The following is a 16,456-nucleotide window of genomic DNA, read 5'->3' on the forward strand; positions in this document are numbered from 1 at the left end:
TTCATTTTATCTTATCTTATTGGATCTCTATGTATTGAAATCAGTTAGAAGAGACCATTTTAATCTGTGGAACCTTTAAAAAATCAATACCGCAATCCTTTCAAAAGTGCATTTTGAATTACAATATGTTCTCTAGTGCATAAAGTAGTGGGTTTATATTCTGAGTTTGAATGATGATGCCAGAGGTGGGTTGACCTAGTAACCGTCAGATTGCTGTTTCCTGACAAAAGTTGTGATGTAACAAGCTGGCCGGCAATTTAATATACTTGCTATTGATCCTTGGCTTTTAATTAGAGTTAAAGTGGGCAATACACTACTTCATAAAATCCCCCTATAGTGTTTATGAGTAGTGTAATTGTTAGAGACGCTATCTGAGTCAAAAACTGGATCACTTTAGTTTTCTTCATGGCCTACAGGCACCAGTTACTTTAGTTGTTCCACTGTCCGCCGTAACTCCATTGAAGTTAATTGATAGTCGGAAACTAGGGATGACGTTACTAATAGTTTGGTTTTCTGATGTTCGAAGCAATTCATTTGTGTCAAAAATCAAGCTTACATTTCCCCAGGGGATCAAACACGTGGCAGACAGAATTGCATAGTGAAAGCGGGGCTTATAGGGAGCCATGGTAAATGCTGATAATGTTATTTTTCAATTGCCATTATATTGTGAATTAACATTACTTTACAACAAGTTTAAGAGAAACACATATATTTTGGCACTTTTAATGCAGTATATGTATCAAACGTATTCTGCACTATTTGGACCAATATGTATATAACCTATTTGTAGTGCAAATGCGATATTTTGCACTTTTTTACAGACTAGTTTATGAAAGTAGCTGTTTCACTTTAAATTGTATTCATTTTTAACAAAAACGAAAGTAAACCATGTAACTACAATTCTCCCTACCATCATACTACTGTAAAACTGAACATGCATAATAAACAGGAAAAGAATACAACAAAGGATGATTGGCATGGCGACTGACAAATAACAACACGGTGTGCAAATCGAATAGCCAATCACCTTTAAGAAGGAGGGCGGGATTTCCGGTCTGTGACGCAAAGACTCCCAGTCAACACTGGAGGCCCCACCCTTTGTGTTACCTACCGCCCGTCAATCAAAATATAAAAAAATTGACAGTTTATCACCTATTTTTACGCGTATACAATCTTTTGAATGTGCTGATAATGTCCGGTGGCTTGTGACTGTCAAGATTCTTCGTTTCACGACAAGTCACGCAATGACTGGTATGTTATATTTATCTTATTCTTCACCACGTAAGCTAACAAGCTACCACAGGCATCCTATGGCTAAATTAGCTTGCTAGCAGGCTAACAGGGATGCTTGATGGTGATATTGCTAATCACCGCCGGCTAACTTAGCATTGGTGGCTAACGCTGCTTAGCTTAGCTAACCTTGTTAGCTACTTTAGGACAAATCAGTAGTGAGCTCTCCTTAAACAAATTACTGCTACATGCCTACATCGCTGTTTTCTCCACAGGGTTGATGCTTGTTTTAACGGTGGTTGTGAGTATTGTTTACTTGCGTTACTATAACGTAACGGATGTAAGCTTACGTTAGCCGTTGAGTTATGTGAGTATCAGGCTTGTTAAGCTAATGTTTGCTATGGCTGTTTCCACTCTGAGCTTTTTGCTTTTTAATACACAGCCCCAGAAAAGCCGATTAAATCAGAAGATATGGCTGACGTGGACAGCAGTCAAATGGACTTTCTGCAGCAGGTACAAGGCAGGGGTAACCAGGTAAGGTTTCCCTCACGGGATTATGACTCTCGTTGTACTGCGTTGCTGTGGTGCTAACCGAAGTTCACACATTTCAAACTTGGAGGGGGGTATTGCACCCTCATTTAAACCTCTCAGGCTACACTTCCTCTAAGGCAGTTTACAGATCCCGCCTCCTTAGCCAGGAAGTAAGAGACAGGCTGTAAACACCAGTCAGACATGAACACATTACCTGTGTGCTATCATACGGTGCTGCATAGGGGGCTAAACAGTAATTGTACCTCCTTACTTCAGACTTTGCTCTTTGGCAATAAGTCATAGTTTATTTATGGCCTAGACTAATGATCATACACATCTTCCTTTTAAATGTGCCTGTTGTTGGAAGGACACTCAGCCATCATCACCCCTCGACCTGCTAGCAACCACCTGCACTAAGGTTGGGTCACCGTCTTCAGAGGTGGACAGAGGTGCTGCAGCTGAAGTGGTAAGTCAGCACCTCTGCTGGACACAGCAGAAGGGAAGTCACAGCTAAGCCACATTTGAGTTCGGATGTGCTTTTAATAAATGTATAGCCTCTGTATTTTGGCATCAAACAGAACATCTAATTGCTCTAATGTTTTTGGTTTAAATACTGAGACAAACTCGGTAGGGGCACCAATATCCTTGTGGTCATGTGATTACACTGGGGTTCCTATACTGCACATGACATTACATGCGAAAACAGTTGTCACTCAAAGTAAAGTGCTCTAGACTTTCCATATAGCAACTAGCAATTCATTATTGTACATCAAGCTTGATCTCTATTGTGCTATAATAAAAAAATATTTTTTCTCAGACATCAGATCTCACTGGGACTGGTAGATGGGAGGTCTTAACCCCCACGACAGCAGCAAAGGATGAATCTGGAATGCTACAGATCCAAAGTCAAGGAATATTAACATCGAACGGACAGTATGTTCTTCCTTTTCAGAACTTACAAAGTCAGCCAATCTTTGTGACGTCGGGAACGGACGGCTCCGCCAATTCAGTGCCTAACATTCAGTACCAAGTAATTCCTCAGATTCAGACAGCCGATGGACAGCTGAGCTTCTCCACTTCTGGAGTGGAAGGAGCGACTCTGACTCAGGATGCCACGGGGCAGATTCAGATCATGTCTGATGGCAGTCTTACTGCAAACATCCTTAATAACAACCAGAACCTCATATCACAGACTGGTCATGTCCAGCAGCTCCAGGGGGTTTCTCTTAGCAGCTCCAACTTCAACAACCACGGCCAGGTTGTTACAAATGTGCCTATGAGTTTGCCTGGGAACATTACTTTTGTTCCTATTAACAGTGTGGACTTGGACTCCCTCGGCCTCTCTGGTGCTCAGACTATAGCAACAGGGATCACTGCCGACGGCCAGCTTATCATGACGAGTCAGCCTATGGACGGCTCAGAGGGTCTGGAGAAGACAGATAATCACCTCTCACAGACACTACAAGTTAATGACTCAAATGCAAATCACGAGATCTATGTGCCAACGTCTTCCTCTCAGCTACACATTCCAGGGAGCGAATCAGGTCTGCTGACACAAGGCGCTTCATTGTCATCAGGGGTTACACAGCAAACCGATTCGAGTTCTGGTCTCCAGGAGGGCTACATCCAACAGAACCAGGAGCAGAGCATCCAGGTGTCTGCAGCTCAGTCCATCATCCAGCTGCAGCAGGTTCCTATTCAGACCTCCAACGGTCAGATGGTCCAGTCCATGGCCACAGGTGGGCAGAACATGCAAAACGTGCAGCTGATCAACCCAGGAACCTTCATCATCCAGGCCCAGACCGTCACGCCGTCGGGTCAGATTCAGTGGCAGACGTTTCAGGTGCAGGGTGTGCAGAACCTGCAGAACCTCCAGCTGCCCACAACACCGCCCCAGCAGATCACCCTGGCTCCGGTCCAGACTCTGTCCCTGGGATCCAATCAAGTCAGCATCGGACAGGGTCAGATTCCCAACCTGCAGACAGTGACGGTCAACACAATGGCCCAACAAGAAGGAGACACGATAAACGTTGGAGGTATAGTAGTTATTTTTTATGTACCTCGTTTTTATTTTTGTTGCAACAGCGTATTTTACTAACTGGTGCAAAAATAATTTTCCTTTTACATTTTGCGAGCACCCTAAAAAAAGATTCCTTTAAAGATTCAAAGATTTTATTGTCATATGCACATAGCTACAATGTAGAAATGGCAATGACATTCTTCTGACCTGAGCTTCTCCAACAATGCAACATATATAATAAAATATAAAAATTGTGAAAAAGTCTATATACATGTAAATAGAATATGATATGTACGAGAACAGGAAATGACATTTTAAATAATGTACATTTAGACAAAATTAAATAAGGCGTATATTAGGTGAGTAGAGGCCATTTTGTGCTGATAATTAGACGGTTCAAAGTGCTGTGTAAAATGATATGTAACGTTATAGGGATGTAACTGACAATTATTTACTGTGTTAATTAATCTAACCCTTTTTCTACACTAAATCAGTCAATCAGACTCTTGATACGACGTCTCAGCAGGAAAGGACTATGTGTAAATCACTAAATTAGTTATGGTTGCATTGCATTTAGCTGATCCAGATTCAGGGTCCTGGTATGCTGGCTCTCTGACACTTGAATGCAACTGTAACACCTGTGCTTTCCCTACTATAACTAGTCAAAATACCTGCTGTAAAAAGGTTCTCTAAATCATACTATTATATTTAATTAAGGCAAACAAACAAAGATCTCATATTTGATCAGCAAAGGCATTTTTTGGTTAATAATGTATCCGAAATTCTCATTATAACATAGTTAGTTTAAATTCTTAGCAAAATACTTTGTGTTTATCCTTAAAGCTGAATTTGTTATGTAATTATAGCTTTCAAAACATTGTGATGAAATTATAGCTAAGTCGTTCAAACCATTTTCTGCCATTCATGTGGGTCCACAGGGTACGTTTAATTAATATCAAAAAATGTCATTGATACGTTTTCTGTCAATGCTATCACTGTGCTTAAATATGGAGCATTACTTCTGAAATGTGCCGCCATGCTGTCAGTCAGGGAATATAATAAAGCAGCTCTCAGTGGGAAGGCTATTTGACAAGTGTATCAGCGCTTGATATTAACGTAGACATTAACTCCAGACATTCAGATAAAAGAAGAGCCGGACTCTGGAGAGTGGCAGCTGAGCAGCGACTCCACCCTGAACACCAGCGACCTGTCCCACCTCCACGTACGGCTGGTGGACGACGACGACCAGCTGGGGCAGGAGGGCAAGAGGCTGCGCCGAGTGGCCTGCACCTGCCCCAACTGTAAGGAGGCCGGGGGGAGGTGAGTGAAGTCCACCTATAGGGGGGCTAGTAGGGGAGTAACAGATTACATGTAACGGAATTATGTAATGAAGAAAACAAGAAAAGGTAACTGTATTCCCTTACAGATACATTAATCCAATTACTGTTACATCTCTAGAAATTGGGGATTACTAGAAGGATTACATGTTAGTAAAAAACTAACGTGTGTGTGTGTGTGTGTGTGTGTGTGTGTGTGTGTGTGTGTGTGTGTGTGTGTGTGTGTGTGTGTGTGTGTGTGTGTGTGTGTGTGTGTGTGTGTGTGTGTGTGTGTGTGTGTGTGTGTGTGTGTGTGTGTGTGTGTGTGTGTGTGTGTGTGTGTGTGTGTGTGTGTGTGTGTGTGTGTGTGTGTGTGTGTGTGTGTGTGTGTTCTTTTCTAAGGTTACATTGTTCTCTTGTCAAGTAAAAAAAACAAACATCTTACTGTACTTTCTCTTCCCTTTTATTTATTTGCATTGGACTTGATATTGAGATAATGTAAAAGTAACAAAGTAATCAGGTTACAATATTTTGAGGTTACTGATTTCATTAGGTAACTAGTAGTTGTTACGGATCACATTTTTAAAGTAACCCTCCCAACCCTACTTATATGTAATAAAATGTAACTCAGCATATGAAATCAAATCAGGACCTTAACGGCCGTTCCTGTGTTTCTCAGAGGATCCAGCACGGGGAAGAAGAAGCAGCACATCTGCCACATCGCTGGCTGTGGGAAAGTTTACGGGAAGACATCGCACCTGCGAGCCCACCTGCGCTGGCATTCAGGGGAGCGACCTTTCGTCTGCAGCTGGATGTTCTGTGGGAAGAGGTTCACACGCAGCGACGAGCTGCAGAGACACAGGAGGACTCACACAGGTGCCCTTTCTTTGCTCAGTGTTTGCACATCAGTAAAATCACTAACAATGTGTTAATATTCTGCTCTTCAGAGTGTTAAGTGTTAATGTTAAGATTGAAGGCCATTTTGTTAAAAAAAAACATGCCGATTTCACAGACTGGGTGGTGCAGAATGGTCTGTTCTGGAGTTGAATCAGCAGTGCCAGTTAACATTTGATTATGTAACAGAACAGTGAAGCTATTTTCTGAGCTTTTTTTCCATTGTTTTCCATCAGTTTTGAATTTGATTGAATATTTCCCACCCCATTTCCATGTGTTGTTATTTTGGGAAACAAAGGAACTAGTAGCCTAAATGAAATCCCATCAGATATACCAGCACAACATAATAATATAAAGTATCTGATGATATTTACTGCTAGGATAGACTTTTGAGAGAGATATGACTGATTTATAAACCTATCATTGGCTCACAGAACGGACTGAAGCAACATTTCATTACGCTGTCAGCTTCAAGATCAGATATCAAGAGTTAGTGTTCACACTTAACTTTGCAAGTTGATATTCAATAGTTCTGGGTTTCTAATTGCAGTTTGTTATACATTATCAATTTGCTCTCAGTGACAGGTTTGTATTAAGCAACCTATAACACAAAAACTATTTAATAAGAAATGAAACTTCTGTGAGGCAATGTCACTTCAATTCACATCAAAAAAGCAAATTGAACTTGCCTGATACTTAAACTTATCTCCTCACCTATAAGACATTTCCTCCAGATAGGAGTTTCACCTGCTCCAAATGTATTCAGCATCTCTTCATCCTCCAAACTGTGTTTTCTCTCTGGCAGGAGAGAAGAAGTTTGTCTGCCCAGAATGTTCCAAGCGTTTCATGCGGAGCGACCACCTGGCGAAGCACATTAAAACTCATCAGAACAAAAAAGCCGTGAACTCTGGCAGCGCTGTGATGGCCTCGATGGAGTCTGCGGGGTCCTCAGACAGTATCATCACCACGGCAGGCGGGACCACCCTCATCCTCACCAACATCCAGCAGGGCTCCAGCGCCGCCCAGGACATCCTGGCCAACGCAGAGATCCCGCTGCAGCTCGTCACCACGGTAGCCGCCAGCGAAGTCATGGAGTGACTTACACTCGGCTGATGAACTTCTGAAACCTCTCTCATACTGTATACTCCTACCTGCATTTCTATTCAAGTTTTGAAGACAAATTATAAATATATATATATATATATATATATTTTACCACAGAAATAGTCAGCCCATGTCCAGACCCGGTCTTTACTGAGGAGTGGAGGCTAAAAGAAGGTAGAGGTGAAAAAAGACTTTGCGGTAAACACACAAGGAAATGCCTTATTTTGTACTATACTGTGTCGTTGGAAAATGTAGGATGCCATTTTGTTTTGAATCAACATTTTTTGTTTGTGCTTTTCACGAAGAAATTATTGGTAAGTTGAGCAATTTTCTCTTAGCCTTTTTTTTTTTTTTTTTTTGATGGTATATTATTATGATGTCCTTGGTAAGCAAGGTTTGTTCCATCCTTTGAGCAAAGACTAAATCTCACAACAGAGCTAATTTTATCCAGCTGAAGTAATGTTATTGCTTACGTCCATGCAAATATATTCATGTTGTTCTTGTTTTTTTTTAATATTATGCATATATTTTTCAGCGTCCTCTTGCTTACAGTCTGTTCGCAAATTAGCGAGCCCTCCTTCCTCCAGTTTTTTGAGAAACTTGCTCACATTTGCTACATTTTGCAGGTGAAAATCAAAACAATCAACATTTTGTACTGAAATTCCTTTTAGCATTTACTGTTGTTAAGATACACGTTATTTGCTTATTAAATATTTTGACTGAACCATTATTTTATATTTGGTCTTTATAAGGACGATGCATTTATTATTCTTACAGTCCAAAATATTTCAAATGGCTCTACTATATGTCATTTAAATGTGTTTTTGTAAAACTTTTTGGGATAACTTAAAAAAAAAAAAAAAGAATTGTAATATGAAGAAGAAAAGCCATTTCTTTTGGTGGTAATTGCCAAATTTGACCACAAACTCAGGGTGACTTGTGACTGTGTGAAACAATAAGAGTAAATCACCCCCGCAGCTTCCAATGCCACGCTGGTGACGTTGATAGGAAATGTTATTTGACGATGGACCAAAAGCTGAGGTGAATTAAGCTGTCACCATGTTACCACTTCTCGTTGAATTCTACCATGTCAGTTTTTACGATAAGGACAACCCCCGGTTCACGTTATAGAAACAGCTTTGCAGAATTCTCGTCGGTATCTTGCTCCATCCTGCAGTTGGATACATGTAGTGTATTCCTGAAAGCGGTACTCTTTTTAACAGCACTATTCTCATCACGTTCATCTTGTTGTTAATCCTTTTTGTATAAAAAAAAATGTTTTGTATACTTCCCAAGAAACTGTCCTTTATATCCACTGTCAGTAAATGTACAACTGTCTTGGTGTTAATACTTATTCTTTAACTGTGTGTTGCATTCACATGTTATTATATGTTTTTTATTTTAACCTTTATACCCCCCCCCCCCCTTCCAACTGTTTGAATACACAAGGAACAGTGAATTCTGGTGGCATATTTGATCGATTTCTCTTTTCTTTTTGTCAAACATAATGCACGTGATCATTGTTGCTCTCGTGGCCTCTTCAGGAGATTACCCCTTAACAGCATCTTTATATTGTACTCAAAACTGAAGGTTTGTTCTCAGTCAAAAATCTTCTGTATAAATATGTCAATATAACATCAATATAAACCTTTCTGTTACACTTGAATTTCATTTTTGAGTTATTTTCTTTTTGCATTACTTTCTAAACATTTCTGGTTTTTCCCGAAAGCAGCTTGATATTTCAAACTAAATGTAAGTCAAGTTTGAATTTCTCTTATACTTGAAACCTTTTTGTTTTGTCTTGGAAGACTTGTCGTCCTGGCAGGTGGTTGTTCTGCCCCACGGCTCACACTCAGGGTTAGTAGTCCAGTAGATGTCACTGCAGCCAAGGGAGCAGGAGGAGAGGTATGTTTGACCCCTTGACCTTCCCCATGTAGCGCTGCTAGGATAAAGACACAAGTCACTGAGGCCAACAGGAGGTGTTGACCCTCAATTAACCACGAGTTAATGTCACACAGAAATGTCAGGATCCTATTCTGCTGTTAGAAAACAAAGTACGGCTCATGACTTTGAACAAACGCTACAGTCGTATGAGAGGTAACGGCTTTTCCGAGTCATGTATATCTGAGTGAATTATCTGGAAAGACATTTAAATAACATGCTTTTTTAAAATTCTGAATTTAAAGAAACAGTTTTCTCTCAATATAATTTGCCAAAAGTGGAGATTTTTTCTTAATATTCTGATATATGAATCTAATATTAACTCCCTACATATCTATCTGTGCCTCTCACTGAAATGGGGCATTAACTAATTAGGTACTGTTGCTATTTTTTCTTTAATTTTAAAGACATTGGCTTAAGGGAGTTAAAAATGTATAATAGCCTACCTGGTTTCAGTGTCTGTGAACATAATTAAAATGGTATTCTATGAAAAGCTTTATCTGGTAAATCAGAGAGAGAGAGAGAGAGGCACATGCTTTTTGAGTCTTAGTCAATTTGAGTCAGAAAATGTGGTCTATAACATTTAACAGGACTCATCCGTTTTGTCGTTCCTTTCATTTGCATAATGTAATGAATCCAATTCATTGTAATGCAATACCTAGTGCACCAGGAACACAGAATGACAGTTTGAGTTAATGAAATGTGTTAACGGTATCATCATTTACTTGTATGTTAATTAGTCCAATTAATTTCCCCTGCTCGGTAATCTGAATATTGTAATAATCTTTGCTCCCCCTGCAGGAATGGATCTGTGAGACGCAGACCTCTGGGACGACCCGCGTGGAGAATCCTGGATTTCCCGGTTGAAATGTGTGGCAGACATGGAAAAAAAAACGTGAGTGCCTTGAAAGATTTCTTACTTTGAGATTCAGGAATTTCTCTGCAATATATTTTCCGGGGGATTTCCACTCTGTGATTGAATATTGTTTACCAGAGGTTGTGCATGGCCTGCCTTCAGCTTTTATGATGCAAATCACACCCGACAGTTGGAAATGTTTTGAGAAACGGAGGGCGATTGTCCGGTGCAAGAGCCAGGATAACTTTTGTCTTTCTTGACAAGGTATCATTGCATTGTAACAGGAAGAGGCTTGGCTCTTCTGGCGGCTGTAGATAAAAGCTGCCATCAGTGGGCAATCCTCCCCGGCAGGTTAAAGGAAGAGAAATCGGGCGGCTGCTGAGCGTGTCCACACCGTCGTGAAAAACTGACCAGCTGGGTTTGAGACCAACTCTGTCAACAAACTATTGTAGCTCTCCTACAAACTTAGATTCGGATGTCAGCGTTCATTTGTAAAATAATGAGCTGAGATTTCAACAGTTGTTGACGCCCAGCAAACGAACATAGAGAGTTATTGTCTTTATATACTATAAAGAAAACACGCAGATGCTGGAGTAAAGCTTCTTGGGGTAAGTGTGTGTTCACTGCACACTTAGTTAGGATTGAAACACAATCCAACATGAGTCTTATTTTTGAGAATAAAAGGAAAGCTCTTTCACTAAAGCACCTTCCGCATTGTGTTTTTGTGATAGAAAAACACTACAAGTTGTTTGTGTGTTTTTATTGCAGCAAACAGCTTTTGGTTCTTGGAGCTTGAATAGCGGGGGAAATTGTTCATGGTGCTCAACTTCTCTTCCAATTCATGTGCAAAATGCATAAATGCAATAAGTATGCAGAGGGAGAGAAACACTGTAATCATGCAATAACATTTCCAACTGTATGTGTGATAGAATTCAAAATGCTATTGGGATTATGGTTCTTAAGCATTGGGAGGTAATGCGAACCGTCGGCAGAAATGACTTCTTTCATTATACTATCCAAAATATCCAAAATACTTCAGCGAGAGAGCTGCTTCTTCCCTCTCCTTCTGCCCAATTTGAACTGTTTTCCACAGGGAAGGAGAGGCCTGCAATTTGTCTCTGACTATTATTTGCCTTTTCTCAAGGAATCAACAACTTCAAAGTACAGTGCATTGAATTGTTGGGAAATTTGAAGCTGCATTCATTCACAATGTCTCTTCTGCAAAACACAACATTTAGAGCATTGAGCCTTTATTCCAATTTCATATGAACTGAATGTCTCTTCATAAATAGAAAGCACTCACCATCCTGCTTAATATTTTTGTTTACAGCGGGGTACCAATGGTGTTTATCTCTTAAAACTATTAGGACGTTTGAAACGACATAAAGACGAAGTGTGCCACGTTTCTACATTCGTGGCACATTCTTGCCCTTCATCAACTGTAAAAGGCAGACAATAGCACAGATCATTTTCCCCAGGCTTGGAAACTCAGCATGGATCAACTCAATAACCTGATATTCCCTTTCTACTGAGTGTGGCCAATTTAACAGAAGGTCAGCGCCTTTTTCTTTTTATTCCAGAGACAATTTGGTGACCTCCCTCTGGAGCCCCAGCAGGACAAACAGAATCGTGGAGGTAGAAAGTGCTTGTGTTGACATTGCGTTTCGCTGTGGACTTCTCAAGGTGAACAGATACCTGGTGAGGGACAGGGAGGCTATTATGCAAACCTGAGCCACGGCGAGAAGTCACAGGCTTGTGGATTTAGTTTTTCATATATTTTTGGCAATTATCGACGGTGCCCGGGTGTATGTTTAAATTTAAAGATGTCCACTGGGTATAAAAGTATGGTGTCCCTGCGTCGGTGTGCCTGCAAATCATCCTCAATCATCCTTTTCTATGCAGAGGTGCCATTCAAGGCTTCAAATTAAACACTCTTGTGTCAGGAAAATTACGGTCTGATTCGGATCTATTTCAGGAGGGTGGAATTCAGATTCTTTATTGTAAAATGTCTCTCCCGGTGGTTTGCATTTACTGTATGTACGTTTTTTCCCCTGATCCAACTGTGAAAATTGAATCGAAAACAATGAGACACCTCCATCAAATTTCCCACATTATGTTCTTTGTACTCAAACACAGCATGTGTCTGTTTTTTTAGCGAGGAGACAATTTCATGAGACGATGTTGAGATACATGAGAAGATTAGGAGGGATCATATTTAGCAACTCCTCACAGCTGTCGTATAGTTTTCCCATTGTATGAAATAACTCTGTCTTTATTGTGCACCTCAAGGTCAAATGTGACAACGGCTTCAACTTCCTCAGACTGGAGTCGAGGATAGACTGCAAGCGTTTGCTCAATATTCTCTCTGGGTGACAAGAGCTGGCCTTCAGTGTTACTCAGCCCATTGAAAACGATTTCAGATGTGGAAAGAGACGTTTTGTATCTGAAAATGTACATTAAATGGTGTCAACAACATGGTGGAGGTCAGAGAAGAGTCCCCATGGAGACTGAATCTGGCCGCTGCGCTCGGAGGCTCGACACCCCCCTGAGTGGCGGCTCCGTGATGGCTCTCAGTTTCTCTCGTCATGTCCCTGGCAGCTTTGACACAGGTAATATGCATGCTGGCTGACAGTGGCTGGGATGTGCGGCAGAGACAATGATGTACATATCATTTTCCTCCCTGACTGATTGAAGACTGTAATCTGTGCTGGACTTTCTCTCTGATTACACACGTCTCAGGGAGCAAAACAAGGACTCTGAGCTGCCACTGGGCACTGGACTCATCCAGGGCTTTCAGCCTTCAAGAGGACTGAAGTCCGCCTTTAAGGTGAGCTCAATTTTCCTCCCATTTACACTATTGTTACAAGTGTCGGACGGAATGCATCTGGTAGATAGTGGTCAAACTGTGGCTGTCTGAAGATGACACCGGAACAGAGATGTATCCGACACCCAAGGTCATCCTATTCCAATCTCAGCACTGCCGCAAAATGTTTAGAGCTCCTGTGAAGGCACGAAGAGAGAAACAATATCATGCATTTTACATTCAGCGCCGTTGTGCTCTGCGCTCTCAAAATACAAAGTGTCTCCCATGCCAGGACGAACCTGTCCAACAAGACCAACCATGATGTGAAGACAGAGAATCGATTGCTATAATACTACAAAAGAAAGTGCGCCACATAAAACAAACTAGTGTGTGTTTTCCAAACAGATATTCATCACACCCCTAACCTGCCTGTGTAACCTTGTGAGGTACACTTGTGTCTTTATGTAAAATGTAAGAGGTTTCTCTGTTGACAGTAGGTCAATCCTTTACAGAAGTTACCTAGCACATTACAAGGTTGGTCTCGGGGGAGAAGTAATGGGTTCTGGGCAATTGACCAACCTGCCATGCTTTACTGCACCTGCACTGAGTTAGAGCTGTCATCATTACCACTTCCTCTAACGTTCCCCCACAGCAACCCAGACACTCCCACTTAGAGCGATATTTCACTTTGGTGGAACATTTTCACTTTTTATCATGCATCCCTCCGTACACGAGCGGAGGCAGTCGAGCTGTTAGATTTGAAGCAGTCAGGTAACCTCTAACAGGCCTTTGGGGTACTAAAACATAACGTTTCCAAAATAGCTCCCCGTCACACGGCTATAATTCTGACTTAAACTTTTCAGATTGAGAGCCATGCTTGCCAAAGAGAAGAAATCTCGAAGATAAAAGGTGTCTGGGCAAATTGTCTCCATGTCAAAATATGAAGAAGATGAGGTCAGTCATTTGAATGGCATTTATCCTCTATTTTAGATTAGTTATTCAAAATGATTGCAAAATTGTACTGTCTGAAAATAATCAGTAGGCAGTTCTTTAAAAAAAAAAAAAGCCTGAATGGCTCATTAAAATGAAGAAAACGCTTCTACATTATTTAGTTAATCAAGACTTGCTGCTACGAAGCACCTTCAACATAATTTGTATTTCTTTCCTTTTCATTAGTACAATCCTTTTCGATTTTATTTTTGAGTACAGCTACATTCAGGTCAGGGGATAAAAACTGTGGAGGTCACAAATGTCAAATACAGTTTTCTGATTACAGCCGTCTGAAATATAAAAAACATTCCCAACAATCCTTTGTGCTTTAGTTTGCAGTGGTTACAATATAAAACATGCCAGAATCCTCCTCTTGCTTAAACCTTTTTGTTTGGTTGCTATTATAATCCCACTGACATGCAATTGAGTTAGAAGCTTTCCATGATGGAGCATGGTTTCCAACAGCAGATAGAGAGTACCTGATAGGGTTTATCATCATCTAATGTATTTGAATAAAACAGTTTACTGACTGTCTGTAATAGTGATATTTATTACACATTATATTTCCCTCAAATGAAAGCCAACAAACAGCCTTATTGTAAAAAAACTAACCGCGTCGTTGCTTTTTAAAACAACAGACATCAGAAAAGATCAAGGCCTCGGCTCGACTATAACTTGGCTCTGACTTGCAGATGTTTTTCCCTCAGTCTTCACTTCCTCCCTCCCACACGTCTTATATCAGTATTTGCCGGATCCAAAACGACCAGCTTTGAAAATGAAGGAGAGGAACTTTACATTGTGCCAGAAAAAGGAATGGAAATTACGGGCAGTGTCAGATAATTGAGCTTGTCGTAAGAGACATGTTAATAACAGACAGAGATGCAGAAGACTTGTCACTCCGTACCCGGGGTGACAGACTCTCTCTGCTGTTGATGAGCTGTTTTAGAGAGGAAATTGTTCCACGCAAACACCATCGTTATTACAAGCTGGCAAGCTGCTCGCTTGTGTACCCAATTCTGCTTGAACTGACAGAATCCAATTGACCGGCACATATTCATGCACTTTATTTTCTTTATTCTCACCAACAATGCAGATAATTACTGCACCAAGTAAAACTGAAAATAGAATTTCACTGTGTCCCAGAAAACAATGCCAGAGCTGTCTCAGCAGCATGTCTGTGGAAATTGCTGTGACTGGGAGACCTACTGTAAGACAAGCAGCAATCCAATATTACTTGTCAATTTAAAATCTACTGAAACCATATTGGCATTTTCTAAAAAAAAATATTGTCAAATAACTTGCATTTTCATGTTGTCATTGTGCTCTGTGCAGCAAAAAGCCATGCCACATTCAAACCTTTATTTATGAAAGCACTTAGAGCTTTATCTGCACTGTTTCTGTTGTGCTTTGACCTAACCTGTTGTTATGGGACTCTTTGTACCCTGACTGAATGAAAACACATTTGTTTGCTATCACTCAGTGTTAGAAGATATCTCTTTCTGTGGTCGGGACAATGCAATGTTAAAAAGAAAATAGTCAGGATTTCACATGTAGCTTTAGGTTGAGGACATCATCATCATCATCAGCTTTATTGAAGAGACTCAAGGTCCATTTGAAAAGACATACAACACTCAGATATACATTTTAAAAAGGCAGGTATACCAATGTTTCCATAGAGGTGACTGGTATCGTAAAGTACTGAGACAAGGATGTGACCGCAGCATAATGACAAAATGATGAGAAACATTCAATCTACAGATACATTTCTACATCAGATTTCTCAAGAGAGAATTGTTCACTATCAATGCTTCAGTCAGAAAAACATTTGTAATTGTTAATAAACTAACATGTGCATTTACGTTAAGAAGATGGCAATGTTCTGTGGGTCACATCAACAATTCACTATTTTCAGATCTTATTAATTTACCATAGAAGTTTATTTGAACAACACTCATGCTTTGAGGAACGGGCATATTTTAATACAACAAGCACTATTTGCTTCTTCCTGTTAAATCATCTCCTGATTAATCTCAAAAGCCTTATTTAATTTAAACCACTCTAAGTTGTACTATTAAAATCAGGCTACCTGGCGTCTTTACCACTGATGAAATAAAGATGTAATTTACTACTTAATGTTGAAATCCAAAGTCAGAGTGTTTTGTTGATTAATTAGCTGTGTGTAACAGGCCCTTCCATGGAGCAGGGTGGTCGGTCGCCACAGAAAATTACCTTGTTTTTTTTTGTTTCTGTCATTAAAATTCACAACTAATATATATTTATCAAAACAGTTTGTGTGCTTTTTATGTTACACCTGAGTAAGAAAAGGTTTTAGAGGACTGGAAAATGTATATGGACATTACCAAGATAACGAGGTTACAGGATATGGCCGAACATACATTGTGGTGTGGTAAAAAGACACATTTCCCCTGAATTTCATGTGTATGTTCCTATCATAAATCCCCATGGGAGTTAACGCTATTAGCTGAGTAGCAAATGGGACGTTGTCTCTGAAGCTTGTGCCCTCAGAGAATAGCACCCATGGCGGGGACGGTAAAGTGTCTCTGAGGGACCGGACCACATCTGCTGATGTCCCTCGGCCGCCTCTAACACAACTCATTAATAAGGATCTTTGACTGAAGCCATGTCACGGTGCCGTGTATTGAACTTTAACTTTGTTGTTAGTCCCGGGCTGTGGAGGATGTGTGGCTGTCATACTAATGTATGGGGACACTCTAGTGCCGCTGTCCAACAAGTCGTCCGTTATCTGAGGG

General features: G+C 40.5%; 1 protein-coding gene across 3 annotated transcripts; it reads left to right on the forward strand.

Moving 5' to 3' along the window:
• The first annotated feature begins 1,078 nt into the window (after nucleotides 1-1,078).
• sp3a (sp3a transcription factor) lies at nucleotides 1,079-8,761 on the forward strand. Of its 3 annotated transcripts, none has more exons than XM_079664727.1 (7): nucleotides 1,079-1,251; nucleotides 1,673-1,764; nucleotides 2,129-2,227; nucleotides 2,579-3,797; nucleotides 4,915-5,101; nucleotides 5,777-5,973; nucleotides 6,797-8,761. In XM_079664727.1, the coding sequence occupies exons 1-7, from the start codon at nucleotides 1,245-1,247 to the stop codon at nucleotides 7,087-7,089; spliced, it is 2,094 nt and encodes a 697-aa protein (XP_079520853.1). In that variant the 5' UTR covers nucleotides 1,079-1,244; the 3' UTR covers nucleotides 7,090-8,761. The 3 variants fall into 3 exon arrangements, with proteins under 3 accessions (XP_079520853.1, XP_079520854.1, XP_079520855.1); XM_079664728.1 differs by having other exon boundaries at nucleotides 2,138-2,227; XM_079664729.1 differs by lacking the exon at nucleotides 2,129-2,227.
• Nucleotides 8,762-16,456: the final 7,695 nt, after the last annotated feature.

Source organism: Notothenia rossii (assembly GCF_949606895.1).
Source record: "Notothenia rossii genome assembly, chromosome: 2".
Lineage (NCBI taxonomy): Eukaryota > Metazoa > Chordata > Actinopteri > Perciformes > Nototheniidae > Notothenia > Notothenia rossii.

What these genes read in the sequence shown, in the direction of transcription:
- sp3a (XM_079664727.1), top strand. An exon ending in AGACACGATAAACGTTGGAG is followed by an intron (nt 3,798 to 4,914) that starts GTATAGTAGTTA and finishes CATTAACTCCAG; the next exon opens with ACATTCAGATAAAAGAAGAG. An exon ending in TGTAAGGAGGCCGGGGGGAG is followed by an intron (nt 5,102 to 5,776) that starts GTGAGTGAAGTC and finishes TGTGTTTCTCAG; the next exon opens with AGGATCCAGCACGGGGAAGA.